We start from the raw sequence: 19,193 nt of genomic DNA, 5'->3' as shown, positions 1-19,193 counted from the left end.
CTTGCATTGATGAGTACTTTCAACTGCTTTATAAAAAAATATGATCTATGTAATTTTTTACGATAATATTTAATTCACAAGTGGAGTCAGGGCAACTAGCTAGTGTTTGAAAATATTGGTGTCATACTAGGACACTGGGAGCTGTTCCCACCTTTCCAACCTTTTTACAAGAGAGAACAGATGACGGGATATATACTTCCCACCAAAAAAAGGTTACTTCCCCCCACTAACCCCTCTTTTGTGTGCATTTTTGAAATCTACGACCCAAAATTACCCAGGAACGTATCTTACTTTTTTGTTAACTCCTCCACAGGCTCGCGTTTGAATAAGGGTTAAAAAAAACTAATTGAATTTGATTATTTGGGAAATTTTTTTATATTTTTTTGGAAAAAACAGTTTAAAAATAATTGAAGGAGATTAAATTAGAAAAAAAAACGAGCCTTAACGAGTCATTCATAAAATGATTTTATCCAAATCTTAGAAAATAATAGCTTTTATAAAATATCATCCGCCAGTTCGACTAATATCGAACCTATCTCACTTGGCCACTAACCACTGTACCAATGGGATGATTTTATCCGAAGGGTACTAGAGGAAATAGTTGTAGTTTCCGATAACGTCCCTTGAATTAATTACGTTAATGTTATTGGATGCTTCTAGAAACTTCCATGTTCCGTGCTATGTTGATCCGTCTTAGGGTTGTTTACTAGATAGTAAAGTGTAATAAAAAAATATAGAGAAACATAAATATGCTAAAAAATGTTATGGAAAATATAGAATTTGATTTTTACCAAAATATTAAAATCAACATTATCGACTGAAAAAAGCTCCCACCAAAACAGTGTCTTGTTAATTTATTTTTATGAAAAATTAAAAATTAGCTTTGTATGTGATTCATTCAACAAGTTCCTTAACAAATAGTGTTTTTTACTCTTATACAAAAATGGCAAATTAGGTCTAAATTAAATTTACACAAAGATAGGTCTAGTTCACTAGCATACTTTTTAATTGAGTACCACGCGAGTGAAGCCACAGGATAAAGGTTGTATGAAAAGGTAGCGAATGATGCTGCGATACCACATCATCGTTTTAATGGAATTACATCAAGCATATAAAAGCACATGTATCAGCTTAAAATGTTTTATTCATACACCAATTTATTTTCTTTATGACGTCACTGTTCATTTTTATTACCGTCCATGAATTTAACATATTATGCCCTCCTCTCTACTAATAGCTAACGTAATGTAGATAATATTGGATGTTTGTATTTTACTGAATTTGAAGTCGTCTGTATATTTTGATATTTAGTTTTTTATAACATTCGAATGCTTTAAAATATAATTTTTTATATCACACTAACGGCACTCGGGGACTCGGCACTCGGGGACTGCCGCGGTAAAGCTATTGCATGCTGTCTTCAAGCCACACCTCCGCCCGTCGGAGTGGGAAGCGTGAGGTTTTTTCGTTACGGAATTTCTCGATTCGGTCCCCGCGCTCAAGGCCCGCGATAGCAATAGCTTAAAAAAAATTGGTCACGAGGCGGTATTCGAACTCACGTCTTCCGCCATTCCGGGGCGATGCCTGAGCAGTTAGCAACTTATATATATTATATTCAGCATCCATCCAGGTACTAATTTAAAAAATACGAAAGAACTCGTTGAAAATTTCCTACTAATATTATAAAAAAGAAAGTTTGTTAAGATGGATGTATGTATGTTTGCTTATCTTTCACGGGAAAACCACTGACCAGATTTCGATAAGTGATATTTGGCAGTGATGTAGCTTATGTAGCAGAACAAGCCATGAGCTTAATTAAGATAACCTAGCGGCACAGCTAATAGTCTAAATCAGTTAATAATAATATTATTAGGTAAAAGATCTATCGAAATTGGATAAGTAAAAATGAAAAATCTTAAAACGGCTTTCTCTCATTTGTTACCGTGGGTGAAATTTAAGATTTTCGACGGATTTAAAACACCATTTTGTTCGTGACATTATATTTTAGCCCGTTAGAAACTCGCTGACGGCTGCTCTATATTTAAGAGTGTTTATCATGTCTACCCACTTAAAAATTTTCACAAGGGAATTCAAGATTTGTCGTAATTTATGCCAAGCCTTTAAAAATGTAAATTAACGGTGCGAAGTGTATTAAAATATTTTTCTTGAGATTTGCATAATGCTCCGTCATAAAAATTGTCTGGTGGTTCCATAATTAAGTTATTAAAGACACAGATTTAGTAAATTATTCGTGAAGGAAGTAAAAATACAAATCGAATGGGGGTGTATTTTACATCACTAAAAGAGTAATGTTTTCATTACGAGATAAACAAGAAGAAAAATCTTCTAACGTGAATTCATACCCTTGAATCTCAATAATATGAAATACCTAAATATATAATTTATCTTGAGAGTTATACTGTTACATAAGTATAAAATCCATTTAAAATCAGTTAGCTAACTTTTATTAATCAATTATAATTAACAGGTTAAACATGCTTCTATATTAATTTGCAATTAAAGTGCTAAAGGAAGCTTTAGAAATGCAACTAATTCACTATACACTAAAGGTAAAAGGTTGCACTAGTCAACCTGGACTTCGATTACATAATAATTTCTTGCTAAAATCTACTATGCAAAATTGGCCGTTATTTATACAATTTTGCATTATTATAATCTGTCAAACCATCAAAATGTGGCGTAGATTCCTTTTTATCTAATTATAACAACGCTAAAGTATAACAACAAAAAATAATATACCGAAAACTCGACTATAATCCAATGACTCTTAGAAAATAGAGTTTTTAATTAAATGTATTTAATTGTATTATTTATCCCGACGTGGACGTTTCCAATTCTAACAATTGTCGAATTTAGTTTTTAAAATAATATAAATAAAAGGAAAATAAACTTGAGGGGTGTCAAAGGACACCCAGATTAAACGAAGTTTTAAGTTAGAGAGAAACAAACAGAGAAACACACGCACGCCGCACGGCTCACAACTTATATCAAAAGGTGTCATTACGACTTTTCGTCTTAATTTTTTTCCGTCTAGCCCCCTTTCGCAACGTGCGATAAGGAACTTCGTTCCAACACTAATATCAACCAAGAAAATAATATTTCACTCACTTGAAAAAATACGTTCCATTGTTGTATCCAAAGAAAGGTACAGTGTATGTCAACATCCATATGTTGCCACCACCGCAGTCGTAGTACGGCTTCGACCATTTGCCATCGTCATACGTCACAGCTAAGATCTCATCTTGTTCCCTCTCTGTGTGCGCTGTATCGTTGTAGGTGTATGTGTTGTAACCTGGGGATAACAATTATAGCCAATTATAACAAAAAGGTGTAGATAAATTACTAAAGATATTTTATAACAATCCGGGGCAAGTAGATATACACGCTTAGGCTTCACCAGAGTTGAGCTAAGACATACATGATACTGTATTAGTTCCTAAGATATATTCTATAATAGTGATAGGTTTATAATACTAAAAACATCTCTTTCGCTTCTTGCATTAAAGCTTATTAATTATTGTATAATTTATATTTTAAGTTGGACTAATTGATGATTAAAGACAAAATCATGAATTTTATTGTCACCGATACTTGATAGATTTAAAAAGTTTGAATTAAATTAAGTCTAAGAGAGTCTGTTACATACAAAAATACCTTGGTAAAGCTACTGAAATAGTGTTAAATAAATGTCACTCGGTAAAAACGCAGCTAATATAATATGTATTAGCTTAGATTTGTATTAGTTATTAAGTTTATTCGTTACATACATAAAAACAAAATTTCAAATCATTGGCAAATATAAGGTTAATATAGATTTAAATAAAATACTTTTGAGAATAGAGATAATTAAAATAAAACATACACAATAGACATACTTTCATGAATGAAGCAATTTTGAGTTAAAACTTAAAAATCAATTTAATCTAAATAACGAGATAATAATGATAACGTTATGCAGTTCATTCTTTTGAAATAAGTATTAAGTGTTTTTGGAAATTTCTTTAATTTTTTTTAGCTATGTAGTTCTTTAAAATCTGTACCTACATATTCACAAGCCTTTGTGAAAACTTCACTGTCTGTCTGTTAATCTTAAAAAAGATACAGCCTATGTACGTAGTATACAGGGTGTAATCGTTAAGTGTGCACAAGCGATTATTCCGTAACTATTGCAGATACCAAAAAACTTTAAACTGATATCGAAAGTACTTAACCTAATGAGTAAAATGGCCATAATAAATTTTTAAAAATAAAACGAGAAATATCCAAAAATGTTACATTAAACGCTCCCATACATTTTATTTCCCATACATTTTGTATTCATAACAGATTTTCGAAGTGATGTCCTCATTGTGCAATACAATAAGGAGCTCCATTTACAGTTTCTAAATGAACTTCCCTTCAAATTTGCGAAGTAATTAAAGCAGAAAACCAAAAAAAGAAATAAAAAGCTAAAATCTTTCATATTAAATGTACTAGGTTGATCCAAAAGTAATGATAATTGGGTATTTCCTGTGCACATAAAAATATAAAATAAATGTTTTTTGCTTGCTCATGTATTCACCAAGTAATCACAAAAAAATCATATCAACAGGCCACGTTTCCAATTATTAACATTAATTTGAATGTGAACCGTGCGTGCCAGAATGTTTCCCGGCGAAAAGAAGAAACAACGATTCGACATGTAGAGGGTAAATTTCTAATTTTTAATGATATCAGGATAATTTTTTGTCACGTTTTGTGATCATGGACGTTACCCGAGTTCACCATGTTTATGCTGAAACCAAAAAAACAATCAATGTCGTGGATGCGAGCTTCCAAAGTGACGATGAAGAAATTCAAAGTAAAAATCAGTAGGTTAGATTAAAGCGGATGTTTTTTGGGACGCTGAAGGAATAATTATGGTGGAATATTTTAAAAAGGTAGCCACTTTATGGGGCTCTTACTAAACAGACCAAATTAAAAGATTGCGGTAGGTTAGTAAGGAAAAGAGACATGGCAAACTGCGGACCTGAACGCTGTTTCACCAAGACAACGCACAAGATCACAAAGCGGCAGTTGCGATGGCTGCCATTCAAAAATCGGCATTCCAAATGCTTGAACACCTACCCTATTTTTTAGATCTAGCTCCTATTTACTTTTATCTCTTTCTTCGGCAAAAGAAACACTTTCTTAGCAATAAATTATTTTAAGACGACAGCGAAGTGATGGTTGCTGGGAGGGTTTTTTGTGGATGAAGTCAAAGTTTTTTTTTTTTAAGTTTAGAAAAAAAAATATTGAAGTATATTTTCTAGTTAGAAGACTATCTAGAGAACTACATAATTATTATAACTGTAAAGACCTTGTTTAATATTGATTATCATTACTTTTGGATCAACCCATGTACATGGGATATTCGTATCTCATACTAAATGTATGGGAGGGTTTCAAGTTAATTTTTTAGATATTTCTCGTTTTATTTTTAAAAATTTATTATGACCATTTTACTCATTAGGTTAAGTACTTTCGATATCAGTTTAAAGTTTTTTGATATCTGCAATAGTTACGGAATAATCGCCTGTGCACACTTAACGATTACACCCTGTATATCTGTCAACTGTGCATAATATGACAAGTCGACAGACAGACGAGAACGGATAACTACATTTTAATCTTATTATGCAAACGTATTTTAAAAATAAATAAATAATTTTATGAAAATTTAAGGAAAATGTTTCAAATAGGCTATCAATGACTTTATGCTATTTTTGAAACTTGCTGATAAAGTACAAACGGATCAATGTTAACTGATAGGGAAAAACTTGAAAATAACAAGAAAGTATGTGAAAAACTTTATTAAACATAACATAAAACAAATTTAATAAAAAACAAAGTAGTTATTAGATAGCAGTTACATGACGAAAACTTAATTGTTAATTAGGTTTAGCCTAGGGCTGATTTTTCAATCGTTGGTTAAAACTTATTCATCTTATTCATGAAATGTTATTTAACTACCATTTCAAAAATGTATTCTAATAATTGTCCGTATTTGACAGTTTACAGGTGACATTTTAAAATGTTCGTGTAATACTTAATTGGACGGATAAATTTTAACCAAGGATTGAAAAATCGGCCCTTAAAATATTAAATATAATCGTGAAATTCCTATCCATAATTATAATAGTCATCATTTTAAATTTTGTTTAATAAACACAATATACTTACACAATATAACAAAACAGTCAAATACGTACAAATCATAATATTTAAGAATGTTGAATGATTCTAATATTATAATAATGCATATTTAATACTTATAAGTGAATAACATCATCATCAAACGACAAAATTGGTGTAGTATTTAAAAACTTACATGTAAATTTTAATTTAGGTTTTGACTTACAAATTAAATTGTTAGACAACTTGAAATTTTATATCACTAATTGTCAACACTTTCAATTCTGTTTTATTATAAGTTAATTCACGCACAATACAATAGATACAACGAAATACTAATAGTACAAATTATAATACTCAACGGATTTTTATGGCTTACGCATTCTATAGACAAACACCTGGTCATCTAATGGCAAAATTGGTATAGTATTATTATTTATTGTATTAGAACAAATAATTTTGCTTTGTTGTTCCAATTGCGTCTTGTATGGAATATTTATTATCAGTTTATCACCATGTAACTCCCAATCTGTATGTTCTATATTTAATATATCAGATACCAATCTTATGTCATTAAAATTACCCAGTTGCTGATTATTTGCTTTAACATAAATAACCCTATGCTTTGCCTTCACATCAAAATCCTCAGTCTTATATCCCATTGGTAGTTTGTATTCTAATGTATACTTGTCTTTTCCGTAAAACTCATAGACTTCGTTTTGATATTTTGTGCAATGCAACAAAATTGCTTTATCAAAGGCAATTACCTTTTTGGCTAGGTTATCAAACACTTTGTCGAAATTCACAGATTTTTTGGGCTTGGCCTTATTATTTCCTTTAGGATTTTGTGTTTCATTACAATCTTTATAGTACGTACAGTTTTCGATTTCTTTACCTACATCATCTTGTGTAATAGTGCAGACTTTTTTACTTACACATTTATTATCGTTTTTAATAGTACCAGAATTTTTGGGAGTTGTAGCTTGATTTGGTAGCACATTATTTCCAGAATCACATTTTCCATTATTTGTACATTTAACATGTGGTTTCTTAGTAGTACTCTTGATGTTTGGTTTTTTAGAAATTTTCGGAGGTCTTTTAGTAGGTTTCACGTCACTATTGTCCAGTGTGTTTCCTTTAGAATTATCGGTTGGTTCTGCCTTTGTTCCAGTCGCACAATTACTCGTACATTTAACAGGAGGGCCTATAATAGTACCAGTGTTTTCGGGAGTAGCAGTTGTAAATTGATTTGATTGTTCGTTATTCCCAGAATCACATTTTCCATTATTTGTACATTTAACATGTGGTTTTTTAGTAGTAGTCTTGGTGTTTGGTTTTCTAGTAATTTTTGGAGGCTTTTTAGTAGGTTTTACATGACCATTGCTCTGGATATTTACTTTAGAATTCTTGGTTGGTTTTGCATTAGTTCCAGCGATACAATTATTAAAATTTGTACATTGAACGGAAGGTTTTTGACCTGGATTAGGTTTTCTGGGTTGTTTTGGAGGTTTCTTAGTAGGTTTCACATGCCCATGGTTTGGTTTTTTAGGTCGTATTGGGGGACTTGGCTTCGGTTTCACATGGTTAGGAGGCTTTACCTGAGGAGGTTGTACTGGTATGTACACGTTATATCCAGGTTGAGGTTGTGTAATCTGGATACCCGAGTTAACATGTCCAATGTTTGTGGCTTGAAAGTGATCGTCGGGATCAATTCCATCACCGGAGTGTTGGTATTCATCGTGGTCTTCTATACGGTTGTCTAGGGCGTCATCTACACTCGGGTTTGGATAATCTGAATAATCGATATTCCCGTTACTAATTTGATTGCCGATATTAGCATTTAAACCGCAGTCACCTGAAAGACACGGAATACAATTCGCAAAATTAAGAATTATGGATATTAATAAAATAACACGAAGCATGTTGATACTTCAATAGTTGTTTTATGACTGCAGATCAATAATTAATTAATCTCAAGAGAGTATTCAAACTTTTTTTATCAGTTACTGATAACACTTGCTTATTGTCTTGTCTTCGTCTGGATATTTAATCAATTTATTAAGCATAATCAATTTATTTTGCCACGCTCGCGCCTGTCTATCTGTTTCCAATAAATAAAAAAATAAAATAAATATTATAGATTTGAGTGTACAATAGGTATTGTGTAAATTGGTCGAAATATTAGGTCATTTTTAAAAATCTCGACTGCAGTTTTCATCGAAAAAATTTTTAAATCATGTCACAATGCACAAAAACAGATGTGTATCAAGCAACTATTGTTTTTATTTAATACAAACATAAAATTTATAACATAACAAGTCATAGAAAAACCCACATAGTTCCCGTTCCCGTGGGATTTCCGGGATAAAACCTATCCTATTTCCAGGTTTCGGCCCGCGGCTTCGCCTGCGAAGTCAAAGAAAAACCCGCATAGTTCCCGTTCCCGTGGGATTTCCGGGAATGCGTCATTTTCTCGGGATATAAAGTAGCCTATGTCCTTTCTCGCGAATCAAAATATCTCTATACTAAATTTCATGCAAATTGATTCAGTAGATAAGGCGTGACTGAGTAACAGACAGACAGGCAGAGTTACTTTCGCATTTATAATATTAGTATGGATTATGATACAATGCTACGGAAATTTGTAATACCTATGTAAATTGTTTAAAAAAAAAAGAGTGTGTGTACTTATGTACACACGTTAGAAGTTATACTTCTTTGGCGTATGGAAAAAATACTAAAATATACAACTTGAACATAGTAATCAATTTTCATACCACCTAGAACTAACTTCATGCTGTTAAATTTAGGTGTCGGTGTGCGCGCGCATCGTAAAAATTCACTCTCATCGTTTTTCTCCATCGCGCCAAAAGACTAATATGATGATAGACAAACAGACTAACAGCTATACTCTAGATAGAGTAAGTACCGTCCATATCACCATAGGCTATAAGTCACGGCCGTTTCTTTTTCTGATACAAAACTGATATACCTACATAGACTTCACACACTTGGTCTCTCCACATTTGATAAACGATCTTAAAATAACTTTTTGTTATTATCCTGTTATAGTTGGTGAGGGAAATCGTCATGAAGAATCCATACTTAATATTATAAATGCGAAAGTAACTCTGTCTGTCTGTCTGTTACTCAATCACGCCTAAACTACTGAACCAATTTTCATGAAATTTGGCATGGATATATTTTGATACCCGAGAAAGGACATAGGCTACTTTATATTCCGAGAAAATGACGCATTCCCGGAAATCCCACGGGAACGGGAACTATGCGGGTTTTTCTTTGACTTCGCAGGCGAAGCCGCGGGCCGGAACCTAGTGTATAATAAATTAAGCCAAATACTACCACGACATGTAACATCTCTAAATTTGAACTATGTAATTGCATAATAATTTGGTTTTGTTACGAAAACAAAAAAAAATGATGATGATTGTTGTCTTCATAATTTTGTTGATTCAATAAAAATAATTTTTTTTAATTATAGTACTCATTAATCATAAAAATGATCACAGCAACAGAAATGAAAAATTAAAATAACGTTCTTTTTAAATCCACACAGAGAAGGAAGGTATCGGATATACTTAAACAAATTCAACGTTAAAATTAGTCTCCAATAATAATCAAAATTTAGTTTAACGAATTCGATAGACAACCCGGGCGAATCCGGGCTAGCAGCTAGCATACGATAAAAATAAGACAGTTATCCCCTTTTCAATAAGTAGAAGGGGAAAGTACGTTTTGGCTATCAACATTCTTATCGTGAATTATAAAAAGACGACTCAGGATCAAATAGGCATAATATTCAAAGTATTTGCCGTGTACGATGTATCGTCTCATATCGCTCGCAGTTCTTTTGACCTCAGTCAATGGTCATTGGGGTTCAGATTCATCAGAAGAAGCTTCATGGGAACATCATGATCATAAACCTGGTGGCTGCTCACATCATCATGACGCCGATTTCCATTTCGACGTCATTGGAGAGGAAGCAATTGAAGGTGACGAATCTTATCAAGATTACTGCAAAACTAGTTCCAACATAGCTCAAGAAATGTATGGACAAGACGGTTATATTTTAAAGTACAGGCTACCACGTTTTGATCAAAAAATGATTACGGTACGGTTAAAACATAGAGCTGTATATGTTAAAGCTGCGAAGTCAACTGAAGTTTTTGAAGATGTTAAATTGCTGTCTGATATACTGAAAGTGGAAAATGCGAAATGGTATATTGATGGAGAATTTTTAGTCGTGTCTGTTCCGTATAAGATAGTAATGGGAATTGAGACAGCTGTTCCATGTGGTAATAATATAAAGAGAGAGATTCAAAACGTTGTGCAGGTTGCAGCACCTGTAGTAGACATCAACAGTATGTACAGATCAACAAATATTGGATTATCCGCTAGCGATTTCTCTCCTTCAAAATATGGCTAAAGTAAAAGTTGAAGCATATATTATATGTTTTCGTAGTGAAGAAAGTAAATCAAATAATGATTATAATTATTATTAATAACAAATACTTTAACTGTTCATAACTAAACTAACTCAATCACGCCTAAGCTACTGAACTGATTTGCATGAAATTTGGTATGGAGATATTTTGATACCCGAGAAAGGACATAGGCTACCTTTTATTGCGAAATATGTACCACGGGCGAAGCCGGGGTGGACCACTAGTTCACAATAAAATTGTTTTTATTCTGATCTATTTATTATATATTTATCTTGCCTTTATTTATAAATTGAATTGTTTTGAAATAAAAACGACGTGTGGCACTCGGGGACTGCCGTGGTAAAGCTTTTGCATGCTATGCCTTCAAGCCACACCTCCGCCCGTCGGAGTGAGGAGCGTGAGGTTTTTTCGTTACGTAATTTCTCGATTCGGTCCCCGCGCTCAAGGGCCGCGATAGAAGCTATGCATTAATTTAATAAACAAACTAGCTTACCACCGACGGCTTCGCCCGCTTTGTCTAAAACCTAATAAATTATAAAATCGAAACCTTCCTCTTGAATCACTCTATCTATTAAAAAAACCGTATCAAAATCCGTTGCGTAGTTTTAAAGATTTACAAAGGGACATAGGGACAGAGAAAGCGACTTTGTTTTATATTATGTACTATGTAAATTTGTGACTAGTGTACCATAGGATACCCTAATCAATTAGGTTGAATCAACTGACCATAATAATTATGATTAATAATAATGTTTTATCGTCTGGTTAATATTGTAATATTGATAGTACCAAATGCTGTGTGAAATCCAATTGTCTTATTAATTTTATTATTTACTGTTTTGCAAGCAAGCAGTTTGTAACAATATAGAATAGGTAGGTAGTCACGGGTAGTCATCGTTATGTTATTTCATCTTGACATAAGCAACTCCAAAAATATTTTAGACGAGGTGCTAAAAATTTTAAAACTTGTTCAAGTAGACGTGGTAAGGACGACCGAAAAAAAAACAATCATACATCAATTTTAACACCAGAATCTATTTTAATAAACATGACAGGGAAAACCACGTCAATGGGGCTATCAACATTCTTATCGTGAACTTAATAAAAGGCGACCGAAGTTCAAACTGGCATAAACAAAGTAGTTGTCGTGCGCAATGTATCGTCTTACAGTCCTCGCAGTTCTGCTGACCGTGGTCAATGGTCATTGGTGTCATCGAGGAGGTTGTTCGAGGGGCCATCCTCCTCATAACTTCCATCATCATCATCATCATCCGTGGCATCATCAACATGGTCCCGATTTCCAGTTCGACATGATCGCAAACAATGTGATTCAATGTGACGAATCGTACCAAGAATATTGCAAAGCCCACCCCAATGTAGCTCTGGAGACGTATGGACCAGACGGCTACACTTTAAAATACAAGCTACCAGGCTTTGATGAAAAGAGTATGTCAGTGCAGATAAAACATAGAGTTGTATCTGTTAAAGCAACGAAGGGGACAGAAGTGTTCCAAGACGTCAAGGCCCTGTCTGGTATACTGAAAATGGAGGACGCGAAATGGTATCACGAAGACGACTCTTTAGTAGTTTCTGTTCCATATAAGGTAGCAATAGGCACTGAAACAACTATTCCATGTGGTGATAATATAAATAAAGAAGTTCAGAATGTTGTACAGATTGAGCCACCTCTTGACATTGACAGTTTGTATAGAAATGCGGTTAACGGATTGCCTGCATTAAATTTTTCACCTAATAATAATTTAGCTAAAGTAAATAATAATTAAAGTGAAAATAAATGTTTGATTTATGTTGAAAGAGCTAGCTCGACTGAAATAATTGATAGAATTAAGAAGACACTACATTCTCTAAATTGTTATGTATTATTATTAATTGCATTTCTTTATAAAACGTTAAAAACTAATGTGAAATATTGAATATTATAAAGTTTTTTTTTAAGTTGAAATAAAATGTTTCTCTTTTGTAATCTTCTTATGTTTGATGTAAGTAATGTTAATGATCAACTAGTTTATGGATTGAAAAACGCGACTATAACGTCAAAATATAATGTGTGTTCGATTCTGCTACTAGAAAATAATAAACAAAAATAAACTGCATATTATAATATTAACATCGTGTTTTGAATGTGTTATTTTTCCTTATCATTGGTAGTTTTACAAATTCAGTTGTAACGTGTTGTCATACATAATTTCATAGTAAGTTTAAATTAAGTTATTCAATTAAACTTAATTTATCAATAAAACTGATACTTTTTGTGTTATTCTTTTCCTAAATACATCTCATAGTCGGAATATGAAAAAAAAATTCCTCAATTAAACAAAGTCAATTTAATTTTTAGGTTAAATTTTGAAAGGTTTGTTAAAGGAAAATTTTGAACTAAAAAAAATATAATAAATTTTAATAACATGGGTCTCTCCATATCAGATAAACAATTATTATAAATAGAGCTATAATTAATTAAAATTATCAGAGTTCACTGTGGTCAGATGTTGTTAATGCAAACTGTTAGAGATAGCATAATATGAATAAAATAATAAACTAGTTTACCAGTCTTTTCATGTACATTGAATATTATGTAAATGAAAATATTCTAATTAACTAGCTGCACATTACATGAAATGGTTGAATATGTATTGGTATCATGATGTTGTTTGAGCACATCAATGATAAGAAATCGTTTCTCGGTATGGGAAACTAAACGCGCGGTTCTTTCATGAAATGATTAAAATTATTTGATCGTATCGTAAAGTAGTTACATTTATCATTAGTAGAGGCGCTGCAAGCGCTGTGTATATGTGTGAAGATGGCGGCCGCTGGCGAAAATTTCATAATTCGCAATTAAAAACTTCTTAATGATTCGTTTAATTACAATATGAAGAAAGTCATAGCAAAGAATTTACGACGAAGAGGTTCGAGTACTATGAAAATTGAGAATATCTTACTTTCAAGAAAAAATGCGTCTAAAGTCCTATAACTATATTTATAATATCCTACTATATTATTATAATTGTTTCTTATCTAATCGCCATTCGCTTCTGGCACTCGCTGGCCATTGCCGCGGCACGCTCGCTTTGCTCGCTCGGCTCCTGCGTTGTTTTAACAAAATCTAACCTAACCTAACCTAACCTAACTATTTCCTATTACAAAAAAAATATTCGCTTCTGGCACTCGCCGGCCGCTGCCACGGCACTAACAAATGACAATAAACAAGTTCTTAAATTATTCTGAATTTTTGACGTGACAACGTCTTATAATTCGATAAAGACGGCTGCACGCACGAAAAAACATGACACATGCGACGTTACCTCGCTCTGACTCATCTCAGGCGTTCCATGTAATAAAGCCCGGCATTCACTACACGCGCCGCGAGCCGAGCCCCGAGCCGTACCAATCCGTGGACAAATCCGTCATCGCCCACACACTACACGTCTATCACTATCCGTCTCCAGACGGCGAGCGCCGCGCCGAGCCGCGAGCCGCGCACAACTACACATACACACGCAGATTTGTCCGCGGACTTGTCGCCAGCTACAAATCCAGCGGATGGGTGCGCCTGTGAATGGTACCCTTAAGGCTTGAAGTGCGAGTGAGAGCGCGGAATGAGCGACAAAGAAGCACAATCGGACGTTGTCACGTTCAACTATCGTCAGTAAACCGACTTTACAGACAACCAATTTTTTTAAATATTTTATGGACTCCCTATATTTTATACCATCTGGCCAATGTGGATGACGAAATCGTGACGATTCAATGATCTGGTCAAATTATGTTGGCCACTTGACCACATCATGAAATGCGACCATTTCGTGAAATAATCAATCATTTCATGAAATGAGCAAATCTACGATATGGCCACGATATATTAATAACTAGCTTTCCACCCGCGGCATCGCCCGCGGAGTCAAAAAGAACCCGCATAGTTCCCGTTCCCGTGGGATTTCCGGGATAAAACCTATCCTATGTCCTTTCTCGGGTATCAAAATATCTCTATACCCAATTTCATGCAAATTGGTTCAGTAGTTAAGGCGTGATTGAGTAACAGACAGACAGACAGAGTTACTTTCACATTTATAATATTTATAGTATATGGATTAATATAATGTGTGATGTGGATTTTTGGTGTGCAGTATGTATAGTATATTATCAAGCAGTAAAAACGCAAGCAAGCAGCAATAAATTATTGATACCTCAAAATTTAAGAATTGCAGGGTTTGTAATGAAAGATCCTTATGGCTTCAGATTTTATTCAAAAATTTCACATTATTATTTAAAAATATATTTGCCTTATAATATAACGAATGATTAAAAAATAAAAAATTGTATCAATTTTTTCATTACACGTTTTTAGCAGCTGACACTTTGATCGAGTATGTACTTTCTGAAAAGACAATTTGTTATTGACTCCGTTTTCTTTCCAATTATCATAATGTCAGATACAATTCACAGTTCATTACAAGGCTTTTTCGCATTATAATGATCCTGGACTATTGACAGTATTGGCTCGTAAAGTTCACCTTTTTTCATCCGCTGAATGTATTATGTTTTCTTTTTTAAACGTACTTTTGATTCCTCGCTAGAAATGAATTCGTTAATTTCCTCATCATCTTTGAATTTCACTCTTTCTTCTCCTTTGACACGATCAAATCGATTTGTACACGACTCGGACCTTTTTATAAATTCTTCAACTGGGACATTACTTATTGTTTTCTGATATTTCTCGTACACGTTTTTGATAGCAAAGTAAACATATGAAGGGAAAATAGTTACGGTATCCTCGTAAAACTTTTTTCTTTTACGAATATACTCGATATACTCAACTAAAGTGGGATACTTTATTGAATCTTTCACACAATCGATAAACAGTTTAAATAGAGACAAGATTCTGTCAAACTCAAGATTTCCAATTGGTTCATAGTCTACTTCGATTTTATCTTTGTCGCCATCGTTTTTAATAACTACTTTCCTGGTATTCCGGACCAATTCTTGGTAAAATGATGTATTTTGGTCGATGACAAAGTATGGACGGAACGTCTTCTCACAAATTTCGTGAATGAGTTGTCCAGCTTTAGGTGCTTCCAAATCACCAACACAATGCAAAAAGTGAACATAGTCATTCAGATGAACTACCTGGTCTACTACTTCCTCGGGCAGAATTTTTCTGTGATCAAATTTTAAGTAGTTTAGTTTGTACATATTGCACGGCTTATCAATTTCACTGATGAGAAAACCTTCTTCAGTTTTGAAAATATTTTCTAATAAATGATAAATTTTTTCTCTTGGATTTGGGATTCTCTTTAAATGCATAACATTGCTTATGAGCTCCCTGCGTTTACTGATGGATTCAAGATCTAAATCGTAGTTGAAGTACTTTAGGATTTCGATCATATAGCGGGATACTCCATGAAACATGCGCAGACGTTCATGATGGAAATTTAGAGGATCATTTTTGAAAATATTTGAAGATAATTCAACACAGTACCACAGTGATGTTAGTAGTGATGTGATTTCTGGAGGATCTAGAGGTAAAGATGACAGCCCAATTTTGCACACTGTCTGACTTATTCTTCGCATAGCGTATTTCTTAAATTGTTGTACGACATTATTGTCCATCCATTCTTTGTTTTCACAGTTTTTCCATAGTACATAGTAAAATAATCCAACATTGTAATTAATTTTCTTGCCATCGAAGTAGGTTGCGGATATAATGTAGTCGTTATACTTATCAAAGAAGTCTGTGCTTGACAGCACAATGCCACCATGGAACGGTTTTCGAGTTCGCGGATCAGTCCTTACATCGTTTGCCAACAATTGTTTATAAACATTGAGAGTATAAAAGTAGCCAATGGATTCGCTAATATCTTTATCATTAACCAAAAACAGTGGACATTCCATGGTCGATTTGAATTTACTAAAACTGGCAGGTGACACTACATTCGATGATGGTGTTTTATGGAAAATTATTTTCTTCATCAAATTGAACTCTGCCAGGAGCACAACAGGGATTCCTTTATCATCGGTAAGGATCACGTCAGGGAACTCAATTTCTTCATCGGCTGTAAAATTTACATCATCGTTTATATCCTCCGTTTCAGCAGATTTGTCGTATTTTGTATCAAACTTCAAGGCGTCGAAAGAGTACGATTTCGAGTCACTAACGATATAATTGATCAAAGTTGAGATAGATTTCTCGACATCAACTTTTTCCGAATATTCTGTTGAATTTAGGTTTTTATACCAATCAGTTTTAACGAATTCACTGAGGAAGATATTCTTGTCTTTCGTTTCCAGGTTGATTTTTGGTTTGTCACTATCTGTTTTTAATGTTATTTCTTTGAATAGGCGATCACGTAGCTTCTTTAACTTATCAATTTCTTGCAAAGATTTTGCATCTTGTTTTGTTTTTCCAATGAATTTCAACTTTATATATGACTTCAGTTCTTCTTTTTCGACTGAATAGTTGTTTATATTTATTTTGTTGTAGTCAAATTCCTTAGAAACATCAGTGACATCAATTAGGTGGCAGTTTCGATAAACCTTGGAGCGGCTTTTGAAGAAGGATGCAGCTACAGAAAGATCTATAGTATTTAAGTCCTCGTTGAAGGCGTGGAAGACAACCGATTCGTAATACATATCTTCGTTATATCTGAAGCATTCCCTTGTATTCGATTCATTTATCTGTCCATCGGTGATGATATATAGCAGCTTGATCCGATCATTTTCAGTTAAAGCGTATTTTTGTTTTAGGAAAAGGATGATCGTTTCTGGTCTTGTACCCGACCAATCGCTATGAAGATTTTTATACGTGCTTCTGGTCTGGTCTTCATCAACTTCTACACATTCATTGTTCCAGTGCAAGTAAATAACTTTCGATTCTGTTGGCGGCTCTCCTGCATGCAATAGTTCGTCTTTGATTTTCTCTACGTCACTTTTAAATTGTTCCAGTGTCTCCAAGCCTTTGGTGTGATAAAATTTAACACCCCTAGTTGAGCCAGAAAAATCTTTTGCGTAAATGTAGTAATTAACCATTTTTGCGGGGATTTATTTATTTATAATTTTAACTCAAGTCTTCCAATGTTAGGTCTGTTGCATGTATACTCGTAAGGATCCTAAAACAAAAGCATGATAATTAGAAATAATAATATTAAAGTATTTTAATCAACTTTAGAGTCCTTTTAATTATGACCACAGTAAATTTGAAAAAAGTACATCGTTCATCATTTACCTAGTTTAAAAAAAAATACTTTTGTTTTTGTTTATCTAGGTATTAGTAAAATCTATTAAAAAACCATTAAATAATAATAAATGTGAATAAAAGACATATCATAAGACTATTTAACTCATATTATATTAGGAGATTATATACATAATTTAAACGAAAATAAATTAAACAAATATTATATAGCATTTCGTACAATATTTCGTTAATTCCTGTTTGTAAGTGTACTATTAACTATTCTGTGGTAGTACCGAGTAAGTCCTACATACTAGTGCATACAACGGTCGTTACTATGCAATACATCCGCTCCGCTATCTTATTAACCTACTTGGAAAATGCTATAAAATAAAAATTATTTTAGAAATATTTATCTAACAATGCAAAAATAAGTATAAACTGTGCATGGTACTATCTGTGTTATCACTATATTATATACAACAGATAAACACCAAATTTAATTTAACACTATTCATTTTTAAATTTATCAATATTACAACATATGCATAACAAATTTAATTAAACAAAATTACCCATAAAAAATGTTTTATTATAGTTAGATTGATTAAATAGAGACAATCTATCAATAAAAACTCTGTAATAATAATTAAAAGGTTGTTACATCCCGGCAAACTGCTGACTACGCCGTTCGCATGGGAACGGAATGCGAACGTAGTTTTGCTGTGTTAGTTTTAAGATTTCTTTAGAATAATAATTATTGATATTGTATAATGATTCCTTAACTCTGGTCTGACCGAGCAGACGTGGTTGTAAAGTTTCGTTTTAACTACTAAATGTAGTTTCTAAGTAAATCTGATCTGGTTTTTTTTGGGGCCTCCGGCTGTGGGAAATGTAATTAGGTAACAAACTTTATCTTATGCAATCAAACATAATATTATAAATCATCATTCACACTACTCATATCCTAATGTTATATAAACTACAAAAATTTAAAACAAAAATGCATATGCATAAGTCATTGGAAGTGCAAATATTATCCTGTCTAAAAATAGAAGCCAGACGCCGGCCGGTCAAAAGGCCTTGGACTCATTAGTACGTGCAAAAACGCACATTCTTTTAAAATCTACAATATAATATAAACTTACCTGTTTAGATTGATAGATTGTGAATCAATGTCTTATCACAAACTTGTCCCACTATTAGAAATAAACATCGAAAATCCAGAAGGAACCTCTATATATTGCATTGAAGTAGGTTACAAACTGAATGTTTATAAGGCATCGTCGATAGATTTAAACGTCAGACGGGCTGACGTAACTGTGCAAGGGAATTACGAACACTTCCTTTTAATTAAAATATTG

At 33.1% G+C, this 19,193-nt stretch overlaps 5 protein-coding genes across 5 annotated transcripts in view; 2 read left to right on the top strand and 3 right to left on the bottom strand.

Annotated features, from left to right (window-relative positions):
• The window catches only part of LOC123697439 (probable G-protein coupled receptor 158), a 151,975-nt gene that overhangs the window by 42,053 nt on the left and 90,729 nt on the right, over positions 1-19,193 (bottom strand). The window contains exon 3 of the mRNA XM_045643961.1: positions 3,130-3,313. Within this exon, the coding sequence (XP_045499917.1) occupies positions 3,130-3,313 (184 nt within the window). The remainder of the gene's footprint in view (positions 1-3,129; positions 3,314-19,193) is intronic.
• LOC123695170 (sporozoite surface protein 2-like) lies at positions 6,111-8,113 on the bottom strand. Its single transcript, XM_045640932.1, has one exon. The coding sequence runs from the start codon at positions 8,094-8,096 to the stop codon at positions 6,543-6,545; it is 1,554 nt and encodes a 517-aa protein (XP_045496888.1). The 5' UTR covers positions 8,097-8,113; the 3' UTR covers positions 6,111-6,542.
• On the top strand, positions 10,012-10,646 carry LOC123695641. Its single transcript, XM_045641548.1, has one exon. The coding sequence runs from the start codon at positions 10,016-10,018 to the stop codon at positions 10,619-10,621; it is 606 nt and encodes a 201-aa protein (XP_045497504.1). The 5' UTR covers positions 10,012-10,015; the 3' UTR covers positions 10,622-10,646.
• On the top strand, positions 11,761-12,768 carry LOC123695633. Its single transcript, XM_045641542.1, has one exon. The coding sequence runs from the start codon at positions 11,795-11,797 to the stop codon at positions 12,422-12,424; it is 630 nt and encodes a 209-aa protein (XP_045497498.1). The 5' UTR covers positions 11,761-11,794; the 3' UTR covers positions 12,425-12,768.
• Positions 14,866-19,106, bottom strand: LOC123695044. Its single transcript, XM_045640741.1, has 2 exons — positions 18,978-19,106; positions 14,866-17,764 (listed from the first exon to the last, which is right to left on the bottom strand). The coding sequence occupies exon 2, from the start codon at positions 17,682-17,684 to the stop codon at positions 15,195-15,197; it is 2,490 nt and encodes an 829-aa protein (XP_045496697.1). The 5' UTR covers positions 17,685-17,764; positions 18,978-19,106; the 3' UTR covers positions 14,866-15,194.

Source organism: Colias croceus, chromosome 1 (genome assembly GCF_905220415.1).
Source record: "Colias croceus chromosome 1, ilColCroc2.1".
NCBI classification, from domain to species: domain Eukaryota; kingdom Metazoa; phylum Arthropoda; class Insecta; order Lepidoptera; family Pieridae; genus Colias; species Colias croceus.
The sequence above is the reverse complement of the archived record's forward strand: the minus strand, read 5'-3'. Positions and strand labels throughout refer to the sequence as shown.

Bases quoted from the DNA above. Each gene is read 5' to 3' on its own strand.
- LOC123695170 (XM_045640932.1), bottom strand. From the start codon at position 8,096: ATGCTTCGTGTTATTTTATTAATATCCATAATTCTTAATTTTGCGAAT.
- LOC123695641 (XM_045641548.1), top strand. From the start codon at position 10,016: ATGTATCGTCTCATATCGCTCGCAGTTCTTTTGACCTCAGTCAATGGT.
- LOC123695633 (XM_045641542.1), top strand. From the start codon at position 11,795: ATGTATCGTCTTACAGTCCTCGCAGTTCTGCTGACCGTGGTCAATGGT.
- LOC123695044 (XM_045640741.1), bottom strand. From the start codon at position 17,684: ATGGTTAATTACTACATTTACGCAAAAGATTTTTCTGGCTCAACTAGG.